General features: G+C 50.3%; 1 protein-coding gene across 4 annotated transcripts in view; it reads left to right on the top strand.

Annotated features, from left to right (window-relative positions):
• The window catches only part of snx14 (sorting nexin 14), a 318,752-nt gene that overhangs the window by 38,897 nt on the left and 261,060 nt on the right, over positions 1–18,795 (top strand). For all 4 annotated transcript variants that reach the window (XM_068044682.1, XM_068044680.1, XM_068044681.1 and 1 more), the window contains exon 6: positions 15,928–16,015. In XM_068044682.1, the coding sequence (XP_067900783.1) occupies positions 15,928–16,015 (88 nt within the window). The remainder of the gene's footprint in view (positions 1–15,927; positions 16,016–18,795) is intronic.

Genomic DNA, 18,795 nt, shown 5'->3' with positions numbered 1-18,795 from the left:
CCTGTGTGCCCCCATCCGTAACCGATGGACGAACACCAGCATATCATTTGGCCTTGTTCCTTCTGGGAGACGAGCAGCATTCATCCTGGTGAATGCAGCGAGTGGTTAAGGTCTGGAATACACTGCCTGAGAGTGTGGTGAAGGCAGGTTCAATTGAAGCATTCAGAAGGAAATTAAGCTGTTATATGAAAAGGAAGAATGTGCAGGGTTACGGGGAGAAGGCTGGGCTGTGGCAGTAGGTGAATTGCTCATTTGGAGAGCCGGTGCAGACATGATGGACCAAATGGCTGCCTCTGCGCTGTTAAGTTTAGTTTAGAGATACAGCACTGAAACAGGCCCTTCGGCCCACCGAGTCTGTGCCGACCATCAACCACCCATTTATACTAATCCTACACTAATCCCATGTTCCTACCACATCCCCACCTATCCCTATATTTCCCTACCACCTACCTATACTAGTGGCAATTTATAATGGCCAATTTACCTACCAACCTGCAAGTCTTGGCTTGTGGGAGGAAACCGGAGCACCCGGAGAAAACCCACACAGACACTGGGAGAACTTGCAAACTCCACACAGGCAGTACCCAGAATTGAACCCGGGTCGCTGGAGCTGTGAGGCTGCAGTGCTAACCACTGCGCCACAATTCTGAGATTCTGCAGGAGAAGATTGCACACAATCGCAGAGAGCAGGCCAAGACTGGCGGTGTGCTACTGATTCTCCATGTGCTGAGCCAGGTGGAGGAGGGCCATGCAGCTAGCTGGACCACAGGATAGAAGAAGCGTTTTAGCTGGAGAGACTGGCACCTTCCCAAGACCGTGTGTATGGTCATCATGGGGCACAAGGGTACATCTGCTCATCAGGCATTGGGTGCCTACAGGGATCTCCAACCTAGGGGTGTGTACTGTCTCTGAAGGGGCGACCCTTGACCCTTCAATGCCTCTCCCCTCTCAGGTCACACAGAACTTACTTGAAGAGCCTTCGAGACCGTGGGAGAGACTGCCACTTCTGAGGGGGAGGATGGAGCCTCAGGGGCTCATCTTCATTTCATACCCCTGCACCAGCACAGATACACTGACATCGGTGGGTATGTGCTCGCAGTTAGATTCGGGCACGCAATCTGGTGAGCAAATCGCAGACATGCCCGAGTGGCTGATGATGTCTGTGACAGCCTAGGCCTCTTGACAGTCAGAGGAATGTGGGAGGCCAGGCCCATGCTGAGCCCCAGGCTGATGACATGCCTCTGGTGTTGCCAGCTTCTTGGAAAATGCTGCAGCGAGAGGTCGGGCAACATCTGGTAGAGATGCCTGTGGACGCTGGAGGAGTCTATCCCAGGCCTTGGTACTGCACTGTCTCTGACTGGTGCATGAGTGGCGTCCTCCGTTGAGAGATTGGCGGTGCTCCTGGAGAGCCACAGCCAGCAGAACACTCAGTGTCTGCAGGATATTTGTGCAGACCTGCATACCCTCACCTTGATCATGAGCTCAAGGCAGCAGTGGCAAGGTGAAAGGGGGACAGGGGTCTCTAGTCACCACCAGGTCCTCAACTCTCTCAGGTCATCAGGGAGGCACAAGTTTGCCTCGCAAGGGAAGAGGAGCAGCTGCTCACTGCGCCTTAGGTTTTCTGGCCCGGGCCTCCATTATCCCTGCTGACGGAGGGTGCTACTGCTTCTGTGCAGGAGGCCCCCAACGTGCCGGTCCCACCAGGCCTAAGGCAACCAGAGGCTGACCGCCGAGGTCATCCCTAACCAAGGGGCTGCAAGGTTGGCAACCTGCCTCCACTTCAGCTGACAGTGCAGGGGGTACACCGCATAGGAGTGCATGCAAAAGAATGAAGAGCAGCACCTAGAAGCACTGGGGTATACACGGGTGAATGTGTATTGTAGATGGAAAGGGTAGAGATTGCTTGTCGCAGTCAGTAAAGAAATGTTTCCAACAAACTACCTCCTTCCTATTCTGTATGGCCTTTGACGCTTCATTTAAACCCTGCCTCTGTGAAGAGGCTCGAGGCGAGGGCTCATGCTGCGAGGGGTCCAGTCCGGAGCCTTGTCAGCTGAGTGTTGCTCATTTGATCAATGAGCAATTGTTTCCTGAAGGAAAGAAGGTGACAGCAGGGTTGCATAAAGGTAAGTCTTTGGTCAACGTACAAGAAGGATGGAAATGCAATTGTATAAGGGTATCGCTAGCCTCCCTTGCACGTACCTCATGACGTGTTTCCTGTTGCCCCCGAGGTCCTTCATCTGGCGATGCTTGGCCAGCTTCCTCCTCCGCATCCTCATCGTCCAAGGAAGCAACAAGCTTCTCGCGTTCCTCATTGTTCATTGCCTCCCCCATCTGTAGCGCCAGGTTGTGCATTGCACAGCAGACCACCACAAATAGTGAGACCTTTTCCGGGGCGTACTGAAGTGCTCCACTGGACTGAACTAGGCACGAAGCTCATCTTCAGCAGACCAATGGCCTGCTCTATGGTTGCTTGTATTGTCCCATGGCATGTGTTGTACCTCTCCTCTGCATCTGGACGAAGGCTTCTCACAGGCGTCAGTAACCACGTCCTCAGTGGGTAGCCCTTGTATCCCCGCAGGCGCACGGGTGGCTGGAAAAGCTCTGGCACCTGGGACTGCCTCAAAATGTAGACATTGTGGCAACTTTCTGGGAGGTGTGCACAGAGCTGCAGGATCAATTTTACGATAGTCACAGACCAGGTTGTTGATGGAGGAAGTGGAAGCCCTTCCTGTTGATGAAGGCTGCTGGCTGGTGTGCAGGAGCCTTGATGGCCACATGCATGCAGTCGATAACCCTGCGCGTGGGGGAATCCAGCGATGGCCCCAAACCCGATGGCGCTGTCAACTTGAGAGTTGGGATCCTTACGGAAGCGTACAAAGTCACTAGCCTTCCTGTAAAGGGAATTGGTGACTTCCTTGATGCACCGATTTGCTGCTGACCCTGAGATCCCACGCATGTCCCCGGTGGATCCCTGGAATAATCCAGAGGTGTAGAAGTTCAGTGTCATGGTGACCATCAGCGCCACTGGCATTGGGTTTCCACTAAACCCCCTGGGGCGCAGTTCGTTCTGCATCATAGCGGGTAGGTCAGTGACAACTTCCCTGGAGATGCAGAATCTTCGTAGACACTGCCTCTCGGACTTCTGCAGGTAGTTGAGCCTCGACTGGTAGACCTCTCTGGAGTGTACCATCTGCATGCAGAAGCCATCGGTCTTTCCCCTCTGCCTCAGTCACCACCGTCTGGAGGCCGTGCTGACCCTCCTGTGGTGTCTCGGCCCGTTGTGATGGCGGTGCAGGTGCATGGATCTGTTGCACCTCCAACTGTATCCCCGAAGCCCATAATAGGTCGCCTCTCCCTAAGTACCAAGGCCTTCACTGCCATCAGCCCACTTCTTTCCCCCCCCCCCCCCCCCCCCCGCACCACTTGTCATCTCTGACGAGATGGCACTTGCCTTTTGCCCCCTCCGGTGTGGCACCCCTGCTGATCTGGGACCTTTTCCCCCACTCCCCAGACAATGCCTGATGCCCTCCCTTCTCCACCCTGCCTGGCAGTTGATGCTGCCTCTCCTGATGGCCTCCCTTTGCAGCTAGCAATGAGCTCCTGCCTCCATGTGGCCTCGCTCTATCAGGCGAGGCTCTGAAGCCCTAGGATTCCTGAGTGCCGTTAACAAAATTTAAAACTGAGAAAATCGCTGTTAATAGACCTCTTAAGTACCTTAATTGCCTGATCACCCTCTGTTTGCTGCCATTGATAAAATCGAGACTGGACATCACGATGTCGGACTTCCTATCTGATGCCTCTCAACTTGATACCCCTCCGTCCCCGTCGCCCCACACATTTCAGCCCATTGGGCTTTTAGAATGAGAACATGATGTTGTCACACTGTAGTCTTTTTTCCTTCCCCCATTTTTTTCTCCACCTCTCCTGAAGGCACTGACCCTGGCTGGGATATCTGTCTCTGGCTATCAGCTGCCTTTGGTACTTCACCCAAGTATGCTGTTACTGTTCTAGACACCAGGAGAGTACAGTTGTTATGTTGGGGTGGTAACAGAGAAAACCAGAGTTGTTCCTGGAAACAGCGAGTCGAACTGTAGCTCTGAGGCACGCTATAATCGTGCAGTGCATTTTGACCTTGCTGGAGCCACTTCCTTTTGTTTGTTTATTGCAGTGTGCCCCTCTGAGCTCCTTACTTCCCCAGATGCTAATGTTATAATGATGTCGCTTTGGGTTCACTGACCAATAATACTTTGTATCACAAGTTGAGGCCACCTTATGCCAAATTACATTAGAATGTACAGTACTGAAGTGGACCATTCGACACTACAGGTTTATGCTGCACACAAGCATCCACCCACTCTCTCCACCTAACTCTATCTGCATAAACTTCTATTCCTTTCTCCCTTATCTGTTTATCTAGCTTCCACTTAAATGTGTCTATGTTGTTTATCTCTACTACTCCTTGATAGTACGTTCAAACCACACTATGGGTAATGAAGTTTCTCCTGAATCCCTTTTTGGATTCCTTGCTGACTGTCTTGTGTTTATGGCTCCTAGTTTTGGTCTCCCTCACAAGTGCAAACATCATCTCCAAGCCTACCATGTTATCAAACTCTTTCATTATCTTAAAGATCTGTGTCCTGCCGTCCCTCAGCCATTTATTTTCTAGAAAGTAGAGCCCCTGCCAGTTCAATCTTTATTGATCGGTATAACTTCTCAGTTCTGGTATCATCCTAGTGAATCTTTTTTTTGCACTTTCTCCAGTGCATCTGTATAATTTTTATGATATGGAGACCAGAACTGTGCACGGTCCTAAGGTGTGGCATAACTAAGGTTCTGTATTGCTTCCCTGCTTTTAAATTCTTTCCCTCCAGAAATGAACCCTAGTGTTGGCTCTTTTTATGGCCTTATTAACCTGTGTTGCTACTTGCAGTAAATAGTGCATCTGTACCCCAAGATCCCTTTGCTCTTTTACCCTATTTGGATACTTATTTTCCAAAGAGTATGTGGTCACCTTATTCTTCTTGCCCAAATGCACCACATCACATTTATCTATATTAAAATTAATTTGCCAATTATATGCCCATTCTTGAAGTATATTAATGTCTTCTATCAAGCTGTGGTACCTAGTTGGTATATGCTTATTTGATTACAAGCTATCCAAATTTACAGAAGGCTTTTTCTAAAGATGTTCTAATTCTTTAGGCATTATATGTATCAATATCATAGCTGTCATCTTTAGAGTTGCTGTAATTTTAAGCAGTTTTTAAAATTTGTTCATTGAATCTAGGCGTCGGTGGCAAGGCCAGCATTTATTGCCTTTGAGAAGGTGGTGGTGAGCCCATGTGGTGTAGGTGCACCCACGGTGCTGTTAGGGAGGGAGTTCCAGGATCCTGACCCAGCGACTGAAGGAATGGTGATATATTTTCAAGTCAGGACGGTGTGCGACTTGGAGGGGAACTTGCAGGTGGTGGTGTTCCCATGAGTCTGCTGCCTTTGTTCTTCTAGGTAGTAGAGGTTGTGAGTTTGGAAGGTGCTGTTGAAGGAACCTTGGCGAGTTGCTGCAGTGCATCTTGTAGATGGTACATACTGCTACCAGAGTGTGCCGGTGACGCAGGGGGTGAATGTTTAAAGTAGTGGATGGGGTGCCAATCAAACGGGCTGTTTTGTCTTGGATGCTGTTGAGCTGCTTGAGTGTTGGAGCTGCACTCATCCAGCTAAGTGGAGAGTATTCCTTCACACTCCTGACTTGTGCCTTGTAGATGGTGGACAGACTTTGGGGAGTTGGGAGATGAGTTACTCACCACAGAATTCCCAGCCTCTGACCTCCTCTTGTATTTATATGGGTGCTCCAGTTAAGTTTCTTGTCAATGGTGACCCCCATGATGATGATAGTGGGGAATTCTATGATGGTAATGCCATTGAACATCAAGGGGAGATGGTTAGATTCTCTCTTGTTGGAGATCGGCATTGCCCGGCACTTGTGTGGCGTGACTGTAACTTGCCACTTATCAGCCAGTGATTTGGGGAAATATGTTCCACTATATTGCTCCTTAATCGTAAATTTTGTGAATGGCTGAGGCCCAGACAATTGCATACACACATCTACTGTGTGTCAGCATGGCTCAGTTGGTAGCACTCTCACCTCTGTGTCAGAAGGTTCTGGGTTCAAACCCCCTCCAGGACTTAAGCACATAAATCAAGGCTGCCACTCCAATGCAAAACTGAGGGAGTGCCGTACTGTTGGTGGTGCTGTTTTTTGAATGAGACAACCGAGGCCAAGCGTACAGATCCTGGCAAATGGGATAGATGCAAAGGATGACAAAGCAGCCAGTAAGAGCTACAAAAAGGGAGTATGAAAAGAAACTTGCAAGGGATATCAAAATCAAAGCAAAAACTTTTATAATACATTAGAAAAAAAGAGCATGGTCAGAAGCAATGTTGGCCTCTTGAAAACTGACGACGGTGATGTCAGTGAAAATAAGGAAATGATGGCAATGCTGAATAATTAATTTGCATCAATATTTACAGTAGAGGAAGAGGCCAACATGCCAGACATCCCAAGGAGCCCAATTTGAATCAGGGACAGGGACACAATAAAATTAACTTAAGCAAGGTAACAGTAATAGAGAAATTAACAGCACTAAAAAGCGACAAATCCCCAGGACCAGATGGTTTTTAACCTGATGTTTTATAAGAAGTCAGTGAGTACATTGCAGATGCCGTAACTATAATCTTCCAAAGTTCTCTCAATTTGGGAACTTTTCCTTTACATTGGAAAGTTGGACGTGTGGCTCCGCTATTTCAAAAAGGTGACAGGGGGAAACCAGGGAATTACAGACCTGTTAGCCTAACATCTGTTTGTGGGGAAATTGCTAGAATCTATAATTAAGGATAGGCTGACTGAACACCTTGATAATTTTTCGCTGACCAGAGAGGGCCAGCATTGATTCATAAATGGTAGGTCATGCCCGACAAATGTGATTGAATTTTTTGAAGATGTGAGTAAAGTAGTGGACAGGGAAATGACTATGGATGTTATTTCATAAAGTCCCTCATAAGAAACTGTTAGCTAAAGGTGAAGCTTATGAAATTGAAGGCGAATTATTGCCCTGGTTAGGAAATTGGCTGAACAGCAGGAGAGAGTAGGGATAATGGGCAGATATTTGAATTAACTCATGGTGTCTTGTGTTGGGGTCTCAACAGTTCACTGTATTCATTAATGACTTAGATGATGGGCTAGAGCGGAGAGCGGCAGCAGAGTTTAAAAGAGCGGGAGAGAGGAGGACCCGGAGAGTGGCGGGAGAGAGGAGGACCCGGAGAGAGGAGAATCCTGAGAGTGGCGGCTGAGTTTAAAGAGCAGGAGAGCGGAGGGCCCGGAGAGCGGAGGGCCCGGAGAGTGGCGGGAGAGCGGAGGGCCCGGAGAGTGGCGGGAGAGCGGAGGGCCCGGAGAGTGGCGGGAGAGCGGAGGGCCCGGAGAGTGGCGGGAGAGCGGAGGGCCCGGAGAGTGGCGGGAGAGCGGAGGGCCCGGAGAGTGGCGGGAGAGCGGAGGGCCCGGAGAGTGGCGGGAGAGCGGAGGGCCCGGAGAGTGGCGGGAGAGCGGAGGGCCCGGAGAGTGGCGGGGGAGCGGAGGGCCCGGAGAGTGGCGGGGGAGCGGAGGGCCCGGAGAGTGGCGGGGGAGCGGAGGGCCCGGAGAGTGGCGGGGGAGCGGAGGGCCCGGAGAGTGGCGGGGGAGCGGAGGGCCCGGAGAGTGGCGGGGGAGCGGAGGGCCCGGAGAGTGGCGGGAGGGCGGAGGGCCCGGAGAGTGGCGGGAGGGCGGAGGGCCCGGAGAGTGGCGGGAGGGCGGAGGGCCCGGAGAGTGGCGGGAGGGCGGAGGGCCCGGAGAGTGGCGGGAGGGCGGAGGGCCCGGAGAGTGGCGGGAGGGCGGAGGGCCCGGAGAGTGGCGGGAGGGCGGAGGGCCCGGAGAGTGGCGGGAGGGCGGAGGGCCCGGAGAGTGGCGGGAGGGCGGAGGGCCCGGAGAGTGGCGGGAGGGCGGAGGGCCCGGAGAGTGGCGGGAGGGCGGAGGGCCCGGAGAGTGGCGGGAGGGCGGAGGGCCCGGAGAGTGGCGGGAGGGCGGAGGGCCCGGAGAGTGGCGGGAGGGCGGAGGGCCCGGAGAGTGGCGGGAGGGCGGAGGGCCCGGAGAGTGGCGGGAGGGCGGAGGGCCCGGAGAGTGGCGGGAGGGCGGAGGGCCCGGAGAGTGGCGGGAGGGCGGAGGGCCCGGAGAGTGGCGGGAGGGCGGAGGGCCCGGAGAGTGGCGGGAGGGCGGAGGGCCCGGAGAGTGGCGGGAGGGCGGAGGGCCCGGAGAGTGGCGGGAGGGCGGAGGGCCCGGAGAGTGGCGGGAGGGCGGAGGGCCCGGAGAGTGGCGGGAGGGCGGAGGGCCCGGAGAGTGGCGGGAGGGCGGAGGGCCCGGAGAGTGGCGGGAGGGCGGAGGGCCCGGAGAGTGGCGGGAGGGCGGAGGGCCCGGAGAGTGGCGGGAGGGCGGAGGGCCCGGAGAGTGGCGGACCGGGAGAGTGGCGGCAGAGTTTAAAGAGAGTGGCGGGAGAGTTTAAAGAGAGTGGCGGGAGAGAGGAGGACCCGGAGAGTGGCGGGAGAGAGGAGGACCCGGAGAGTGGTGGCAGAGTTTTAAAGAGCTATCCTAGCCAGTCCAGTCCACCGGAGCGGAACGACTGCATTCTGAGAAAAAAGTCTGTGATGTCACAGGAAAACAGGTAGTTTTTGGTAGTTGATTGGTTATTAAGAGTTCTCATTTATCTTTCAAAAAACTCTAGCAATTGTATTAATTAGGTTCTGTGTCTTTTTTTATTCATTCATGGGATGTGTGCATAGCTGGCCAGGCCAGCATTTATTGTCCATCCCTAATTGCCCTTGAGAAGTGGTGGTGAGCTGCCTTCTTGAACCACTGCAGTCCATTTGGGGTAGGTACACCCACAGTGCTGTTAGGAAGGGAGTTCCAGAATTTTGACCCAGCGACAGTGAAGGAACAGCGATATAGTTCCAAGTCAGGATGGTGTGTGACTTGGAGGGGAACTTGCAGGTGGTGGTGTTCCCATGCATTTGCTGCCCTTGTCCTTCTAGTTGGTAGAGGTCGTGGGTTTGGAAGGCGCTGTCTAAGGAGCCATAGTGCGTTGCTGCAGTGCATCTTGTAGATGATACACACTGCTGCCACTGTCCGTCGGTGGTGGAGGGAGTGAATGTTTATAGATGGGATGCCAATCAAGCGGGCTGCTTTGTCCTGGATGGTGTCGAGCTTCTTGAGTGTTGTTGAAGCTGCATCCATCCAAGCAAGAAAAGAGTATTCCATAACACTCCTGACTTGTGCCTTGTAGATGGTGGACAGGCTTTGGGGAGTCAAGAGGTGAGTTACTCGTTGCAGGATTCCTAGCCTCTGACCTGCGCTTGTGGCCACGGTATTTATATGGCTACTCCAGTTCAGTTTCTGGTCAATGGTAGCCCCTAGAATGTTAATAGTGGGGGATTCAGCGATGGTAATGTCATTGAATGTCAAGGGGAGATGGTTATATTCTCTCTTGTTAGAGATGGTCATTGCCTGGCACTTGTGTGGCACGAATATTACTTGCCACCTATCAGCCCAAGCCTGGATATTATCCAAGTCTTGCTGCATTTCTACACGGACTGCTTCAGTATCTGTGGAGTCACGAATGGTGCTGAACATTGTACAATCATCAGTGAACGTTCCCACTTCTGACCTTATGATTGAAGGAAGGTCATTGATGAAGCAGCTGAAGATGTTTGGGCCTAGGACACAACCCTGAAGAACTCCTGCAGCTCAGATGATTGACTTCCAACAACCACAATCATCATCCTTTGCACTAGATATGACTGCAGCCAGCGGAGGGGTTTCCCCCTGATTCCCATTGACCTCAGTTTTGCTAGGGGCTCCTTGATGCCATACTCAGTCAAATGCTGCCTTGATGTCAATGACAGTCACTCTCGCCTCACCTCTTGAGTTTGTCCATGTTTGAACCAAGGCTGTAATGAGTTCAGGAGCTGAGTGGCCCTGGCGGAACCCTAACTGAGCGTTACTGAGCAGGTTATTGCTAAGCAAGTGCTGCTTGATGGCACTGTTCATGACACCTTCCATCACTTTACTGATGATTGAGAGTAGGCTGATGGGGCGGTAATTGGCCGGGTTGGACTTGTCCTGCTTTTTGTGTACAGGACATACCTGGACAATTTTCCCTATTACAGGGTAGATGCCAGTGTTGTAGCTGTACTGGAACAGCTTGGCTAGGGGCGCAGCAAGTTCTGGAGCATAAGTCTTCAGTACTAATAGTATGGTTTAATTGATTGACTGGTGAGTACTTTCTATTAATTAAATATTTAAAACACAAAAGATGGCAGGGCAGGTGATGTGTTGTAGCTGCAGTATGTGGAAGCTCGTGGACACGATTGTGATCCAGGGCAAACACGTCTGCAGTAAGTGTCTGTAGCTCGAGGAGCTTTAGCTCAGAATCTGAGCTGGAGGCCGAGCTACAGACACTGCGATACATCAGGGAAAGGGAAAGTTAATTTGCCTGGACTCTGTTCTGGAAGACAGTCACCCCCTTAGAATAGGCTCTTCTGATTTGGTCAGTGGGCAGATGAACTGATAGCACAAATAGAAGTAAATAAGTACGATCTGATAGCCATTACAGAGACATGGCTGCAGAATGACATAGGTTGGGACCAGAATATTGAACGGTACATGACATTTAGGAAGGACAGGAAGCTAGGCAAAGGTGGAGGGGTGGCTCTGTTAATTAATGATGGTATTCGTGCAATAGAGAGGGATGACCTAAGTTCAGGAAACCAGGATGTAGAAGCGGTTTGGGTGGAGATGAGAAATAATAAAGGCAAGAAGTCACTTGTGGGAGTGGTGTACAGGCCCCTAATAGTAACCATATGGTAGGACAGAGCATAAAGGGAGAAATAACATAGCTATTAGAAAGGTGCGGCGATAATCATAGGGGATTTTAATCTATATATAGACTGGAAAAATCAGATGGGCAAAGGTAGCTTAGATGAGGAGTTATTGGGGTAGTTTCTTAGAGCAGCACATTCTGGAGCCAACCAGAGAGCAGGCTGTACTAGACCTGGTATTGTGCAACGATATAGGATTAATTGAGGACCTCATAATGAAGGCATCCTAGGTAGCAGCGATCATAAAATGATTGCATTTTACATTCAGTTTGAGGGAGAGAAGAATGGGTCCAAGACTCATATCTTAAACTTAAGTGAGGGTAATTATGAGGGCATGAAAGCAGAGCTAGCTAAAGTGAAGTGGCAAATTAGATTAAGGGATACATCAATAGAGAAGCAGTAGCAGACATTTAAGGGGATATTTTAGAATACACAATAGGTACATTTGAACGAGAAAGAAAAATTCGAAGAGGACGACCCACTATCCCCGGTTTACTAAAAAGGTTAAAGATCATATCAAACTTAAAGAAAAAGCATATAATTGTGGCTGGACAGAATATAAAAAACAGCAAACAATGACTAAAAGATTGATGAGGGAAAAATTAGAGTACGAGAGAGAGAAAGCTATCGAGAAATGTAAAAACTGATGGTAAGAGTTTCTATAGATATTTAAAAAAGAAGAGTTAACAAAGTGAGCGTTGGTCCTATAGAAAGTGAGTCTGGGGTATTAATAAGGGAAAATAAGGAATGGCAGATGAATTGAACAGGTATTTTGCATTGGTCTTCACTATCGAGGATACAACTAACATTCCGGAAATAGCTGTAGTTCAGGAAATGGAAGGGATGGAGGAACTCCCGAAAATTCCAACCACCAGGGAAGTGGTACTGAGCAAATTATTGGAGCTGTGGGCTGACAAATCCCCGGATCCTGATGGACTTCATCCTAGGGTTCTAAAAGGAGTGGCTAGTGAGATAGGTGATGTGTTGGTTTTGATTTTCCAAAATTCCCTAAATTCAGGGAAGGTTCCATTAGATTGGAAAATAGCAAATGTAACTCCTTTATTCAAAAAGGGAGGGAGACAGGAAGCAGGAAACTACAGGCCAGTTAGCTTTCCTAATTACTTGCTGGCGGCACAGTGGCGCAGGGTACTTTCTAAATGGGGGAAAGTTGAAAACATTAGTCCACATATCATTAAAATGTCATGAACAGGTACAGAAAATAATCAAAAGTGCGAATGGTACACTGGCCTTTGTATCCAGGGGAATAGAATGCAAGGAGGTAGGTGTCGTGCTTCATTTAAAAAAAACCCTGGTTACACCATACCTGGAATACTGAGCAGTTCTTGGAGGGGGGGGGGGGGTGGGGGAGGAGAGAGAGAGAGACGCGGAGAGGGAGAGAGAGAGAGAGACGTGGAGAGTGGGGAGGGGGGCGGAGAGAGAGTGGGGAGGGGGGCGGAGAGAGAGTGGGGAGGGGGGCGGAGAGAGAGTGGGGAGGGGGGCGGAGAGAGAGTGGGGAGGGGGGCGGAGAGAGAGTGGGGAGGGGGGCGGAGAGAGAGTGGGGAGGGGGGCGGAGAGAGAGTGGGGAGGGGGGCGGAGAGAGAGTGGGGAGGGGGGCGGAGAGAGAGTGGGGAGGGGGGCGGAGAGAGAGTGGGGAGGGGGGCGGAGAGAGAGTGGGGAGGGGGGCGGAGAGAGAGTGGGGAGGGGGGCGGAGAGAGAGTGGGGAGGGGGGCGGAGAGAGAGTGGGGAGGGGGGCGGAGAGAGAGTGGGGAGGGGGGCGGAGAGAGAGTGGGGAGGGGGGCGGAGAGAGAGTGGGGAGGGGGGCGGAGAGAGAGTGGGGAGGGGGGCGGAGAGAGAGTGGGGAGGGGGGCGGAGAGAGACGGAGAGAGAGGCGGGGAGGGAGGGAGGGAGGCGGAGAGAGAGGCGGGGAGGGAGGGAGGCGGAGAGAGAGGCGGGGAGGGAGGGAGGCGGAGAGAGAGGCGGGGAGGGAGGGAGGCGGAGAGAGAGGCGGGGAGGGAGGGAGGCGGAGAGAGGCGGGGAGGGAGGGAGGCGGAGAGAGGCGGGGAGGGAGGGAGGCGGAGGGAGGCGGGGAGGGAGGGAGGCGGGGAGGGAGGGAGGCGGGGAGGGAGAGGAGGGAGGCGGCGGGAGTGGGGAGAGAGGGAGGGGAGGGAGGGAGGCGGGGGGGGGAGAGGGGGGAGGCGGCGGGGGGAGAGGAGGGAGGCGGGGGGAGAGGAGGGGAGGGAGGGAGAGACGGGGAGGGAGGGAGGGAGAGACGGGGAGGGAGGGACGCGGGGAGGGAGGGAGGGAGAGAGAGACGCGGGGAGGGGGAGGAAAGTGGGTGATGGGGAGCCGGGAGGAGGCGGGGGGCACCTGGCACGGACAGAGAGAGCGGGGGAACCTGTGGCAGTCAGAAAGTGGGCAGAGAGGATCGGAAAATGGTTGGCTGGAGACAGCGGGATGGTCATCTATCCGGAATACTCTGCATTGCTGCACCTCGTGTGCTGACCTTATGCAAGGAAAAACATTGCCAGGTATGTCACTAAATCACTGTTCAACCTAATGATGAGAATGTAAAGCAGTAAATTAGTCTTCTCATTGAAAGCTTCTTCACAAAACTGCACCTTTGTTGTTTTAATTAATAGATAATTTTTTTAATGCCTTTATCATTCTGAAATTTTCTCTTTGACCCCCTGAGTAGGACAAAAGTTGTAACGTGGCCTCCCATACAAAAAGGTTGGATGCCTCTGTTGTGGACAGACAAATTACTGAATGATCAATTAATCAGCTTTTTTGCCTGGTATTAGTTGAAGGAGGAACAATCTGAATACCTGGTGTTCAAATTGTGCCATGAGATCTTCATCTAACAGTGCTGGTAGATGGGACCTCAATATATCATATCATCTGAAGGATATGATGTTTGACAATGGAGCCCTCGTTCTGTTTAGAGTGTTTTTTTTGGTATACGGCATTCTTTGAGAGGCAAATATAAAATATGCAATGTTATTTTGCTTGATCTCATTCCTGGATACTTTCCCTACCAATTATGCAAAAGGATTTGTTACAAACAGAGCGATCAAAGGGAGGTCATTTTTGTTTTCAATGGGCAAGAAAAGTTCTGAGACATGGGTGAGGGGGTCTTTGCTCATTTTGTGTCACCAAATACGATAGACCAAGCAGCCACTCTTTACTCCTTCCCTTCTCATGTGTTGCTACCTGCCCTCCAGAGCCTCATGCTTACCATTTTATATCATAATAGTTCAACCAATTCAAATGTACACAACCACTATTCGCAAACTCTGTCTTCCTCTCAACTTTCCAGGTTGCCACACATCTGATGCAATCTTCTTTGGCCTCCTTATCTCGAGAGACAATGGATAAGCGCCTGGAGGTGGTCAGTGGTTTGTGAAGCAGCGCCTGGAGTGGCTATAAAGGCCAATTCTAGAGTGACAGGCTCTTCCACAGGTGCTGCAGAGAAATTTGTTTGTCGGGGCTGTTACACATTTGGCTCTCCCCTTGCGCCGCTCTTTTTTCCTGTCAACTACTAAGTCTCTTCGACTCGCCACACTTTAGCCCCGCCTTTATGGCTGCCCGCCAGCTCTGGCGAACGCTGGCAACTGACTCCCACGACTTGTGATCAATGTCTCGGGATTTCATGTCGCGTTTGCAGACGTCTTTAAAGCGGAGACATGGACGGCCGGTGGGTCTGATAGTAGTGGCAAGCTCGCTGTACAATGTGTCTTTGGGGATCCTGCCATCTTCCATGCAGCTCACATGGCCAAGCCATCTCAAGCGCCGCTGACTCAGTAGTGTGTATAAGCTGGGGATGTTGGCCGCCTCGAGGACTTCTGTGTTGGAGATACGGTCCTGCCACCTGATGCCAAGGATTCTCCGGAGGCAGCGAAGATGGAATGAATTGAGACGTCGCTCTTGGCTGACATATGTTGTCCAGGCCTCGCTGCCATAGAGCAAGGTACTGAGGACGCAGGCCTGATACACTCGGACTTTTGTAATGCAGTGAATGGAGGATAAGGGCAGTGAAGTGGGTTAACTCCTGTCAAACTATATTCAATAGTTCCGCTTTTTAGAGATGTAGGAATAGCTGAAAAGTATTTTTTCTAGATTAAGAATTTTAGTGATTTAATTACTTTTGTAAAAAATCTTTACAAATAGCACTTGTTGGAAACCTGCATTGGGAATGAGAAAAATCAATGTTGACTTGTGCCTTGGTCACTAGGCTGCGAGATATAAAAAAAAGTTTTCTCAAAGGCAACAATTTAAAACATTCAGTTTGATTCAAGTATATAGATGTTCTTCTACTCTGGTGACATGAATGGAAAAAATGGGTTGAACACAGTCTCTTATTCTTGATATCTCCCACCATATCTTTCTGTTTGTTCTCCACCTTCATTAAATTCGAACTTCCACATTGCCTCTAACCAGCAGTTCAACATTGAAAGGCAGCAGTGACATTGCAAAGGTACTTTCCTTTATGAAATTTGGGAATTTAGCAGTTCTCTGCTTGGTCTGCAAGGCACTGTGTGCACATGCTGCAGGAAACTGATTCTCTGATTTTCTCTGGCACTTATTGTCACTCGTCCAAATGACTTAGGCAAAAATGGAAAATTTGCCCAATAAAGGAAACAAAAATGCTGATGTCACGAGTGAGTCATGGCAGTCTTTTGGAGGTATGCTGCTCTGCACAGTATAGTTGATTTAGTGGAACAGAATGCAACTCTGATTTTCTTTTCTCAAAAATTACAACGTCACCTACCAATTTATCAAAACCTGTCATTTTAATGCACCTGTATAATATATGAAAGACTTATGAAGCCCTGTTAGGTCTTCAGCTTCTTTTGTACCATATATTTACTAAACTTCATGTAATATTTGTGAACATCTGTGTATCCAGTACTTAGCTTAAACCTTTCAATGTTTTTGAACTTTTGTGTTGAAAACCTTTTCCTGATTTTGCAGGGATTTGACTGACGATGAGGCATTTATTGATGAACTCAGAGTAACTTTGCACTTCTTCGCGGCTGTTTTAGTTCGTAGAGCTCAGAAGGTGAGAAGCAAAATTCATAAGTATGGAAATAATTTTATTTAACGGAGAAATCTGTGAAGGGCCAAGTCCATAACCATGACAACTTGCATTGGTTCAGTGTCTTTACTGCACTAAAATGTCACAAGGTATTTCACTGGTGTGTTATCAAGCAAAAGTTGACATGATATATATTAGCAGATGATTAAAAGGTTGGTGTAAGAGGCAGGTTTTAAGCAGAATCTTAAAGGGGGAAAGCGAGGGAGAGGTTTAAGGAGGGAATTCCAGATCTTACAGCCTCAGCAGCTGGAGGCATGGATGGCAATGGTGGAGCGATTTAAAATCAGGAATGCACAAGAGGCTAGAATTGGAGGAATGCAGAGATTTCAATGGGTTGTGTAGGGCTGGAGGAGGTTGCAGCGATAGGGAAGAACAAGGTCATGGAAGGATTTGAAAAAAGGGATGAGAATTTTAAAACTGAAGTATTGAGTAACCGGAAGCCAATGTAGGTCATTGAGCACTGGGATGAATGGGACTTGTAGCAAGTTAGGACATGGGCAGCAGAGTTTTGGATGAGCTTAAATTTATGGATGGTGAAAGATGGGAGGCTGGCCAGGAGTGTATTGAAATAGTCAAGGCTAGAGGTAAGAATGGCATTGATGAGCTAAGGCAGGGCAGAGTTGGGCAATGTTACATAAGTGGAAGTTGTGGGTTCAAGTCCCACTCTAGAGCAGTGCAGAGGGAGTTCTGCACCACAGTGCAGGACAGCACCAAGATTGAAATTGTAGGAGAGAAGATTAAGTGAATTAGGAAGCAATGATTAGTTGATGCTATGGTTGGGCTTTTAAAGGCATATTGAATGAGGAAAGAACAGTTCCATGGTTTGGTGGTTCCGGGAAAGGACGAGTTATAGAGAGCGAGAGAGAGCTTGCATTTATATTGTGCATTTCCTGTCTTCAGGATGTCGCAAAGTACTTCACAGCCAATTAAGTACTTTTGAAGTGTAGTCACTGTTGTGAAATGTGAAATGTGGCAGCCAATTTTGTGCACAGCTAGGTCCCACTATCAGCAGTGGGATAATGACCACTGGCATGAGACTGGCAACACCTATGCAGTCATATTCAGCTGGCCTCAGACACCGGAAACATCAGAGGAATGTATGATGGCATGAAGAGAGCTCTTGGGCCAACCATCAAGAAGATCACCCCCCTCAAATCTAAATCGGGGGACATAATCACTGACCAACGCAAACAGATGGACCGCTGGGTTGAGCACTACCTAGAACTGTACTCCAGGGAGAATGCTGTCACTGAGACTGCCCTCAATGCAGCCCAGCCTCTACCAGTCATGGATGAGCTGGACATACAGCCAACCAAATCGGAACTCAGTGATGCCATTGATTCCCTAGCCAGCGGAAAAGCCCCTGGGAAGGACAGCATTACCCCTGAAATAATCAAGAGTGCCAAGCCTGCTATACTCTCAGCACTACATGAACTGCTATGCCTGTGCTGGGACGAGGGAGCAGTACCCCAGGACATGCGCGATGCCAACATCATCACCCTCTATAAAAACAAAGGTGACCGCGGTGACTGCAACAACTACCGTGGAATCTCCCTGCTCAGCATAGTGGGGAAAGTCTTTGCTCGAGTCGCTCTGAACAGGCTCCAGAAGCTGGCCGAGCGCGTCTACCCTGAGGCACAGTGTGGCTTTCGTGCAGAGAGATCGACTATTGACATGCTGTTCTCCCTTCGTCAGATACAGGAGAAATGCCGTGAACAACAGATGCCCCTCTACATTGCTTTCATTGATCTCACCAAAGCCTTTGACCTCGTCAGCAGACGTGGTCTCTTCAGACCACTAGAAAAGATCGGATGTCCACCAAAGCTACTAAGTATCATCACCTCATTCCATGACAATATGAAAGGCACAATTCAACATGGTGGCTCCTCATCAGAGCCCTTTCCTATCCTGAGTGGTGTGAAACAGGGCTGTGTTCTCGCACCCACACTTTTTGGGATTTTCTTCTCCCTGCTGCTTTCACATGCGTTCAAATCCTCTGAAGAAGGAATTTTCCTCCACACAAGATCAGGGGGCAGGTTGTTCAACCTTGCCCGTCTAAGAGCGAAGTCCAAAGTGCGGAAAGTCCTCATCAGAGAACTCCTCTTTGCTGACGATGCTGCTTTAACATCTCACACTGAAGAATGCCTGCAGAGTCTCATCGACAGGTTTGCGTCTGCCTGCAATGAATTTGGCCTAACCATCAGCCTCAAGAAAACGAACATCATGGGGCAGGATGTCAGAAACGCTCCATCCATCAATATTGGCGACCACGCTCTGGAAGTGGTTCAAGAGTTCACCTACCTAGGCTCAACTATCACCAGTAACCTGTCTCTAGATGCAGAAATCAACAAGCGCATGGGTAAGGCTTCCACTGCTATGTTCAGACTGGCCAAGAGAGTGTGGGAAAATGGCGCACTGACACAGAACACAAAAGTCCGAGTGTATCAGGCCTGTGTCCTCAGTACCTTGCTCTACGGCAGCGAGGCCTGGACAACGTATGCCAGCCAAGAGCGACGTCTCAATTCATTCCATCTTCGCTGCCTTCGGAGAATACTTGGCATCAGGTGGCAGGACTATATCTCCAACACAGAAGTCCTTGAAGCGGCCAACATCCCCAGCTTATACACACTACTGAGTCAGTGGCGCTTGAGATGGCTTGGCCATGTGAGCCGCATGGAAGATGGCAGGATCCCCAAAGACACATTGTACAGCGAGCTCGCCACTGGTATCAGACCCACCGGCCG

This window comes from Heterodontus francisci, chromosome 13 (assembly GCF_036365525.1).
Source record: "Heterodontus francisci isolate sHetFra1 chromosome 13, sHetFra1.hap1, whole genome shotgun sequence".
NCBI lineage: Eukaryota > Metazoa > Chordata > Chondrichthyes > Heterodontiformes > Heterodontidae > Heterodontus > Heterodontus francisci.
The sequence above is the reverse complement of the archived record's forward strand: the minus strand, read 5'-3'. Positions and strand labels throughout refer to the sequence as shown.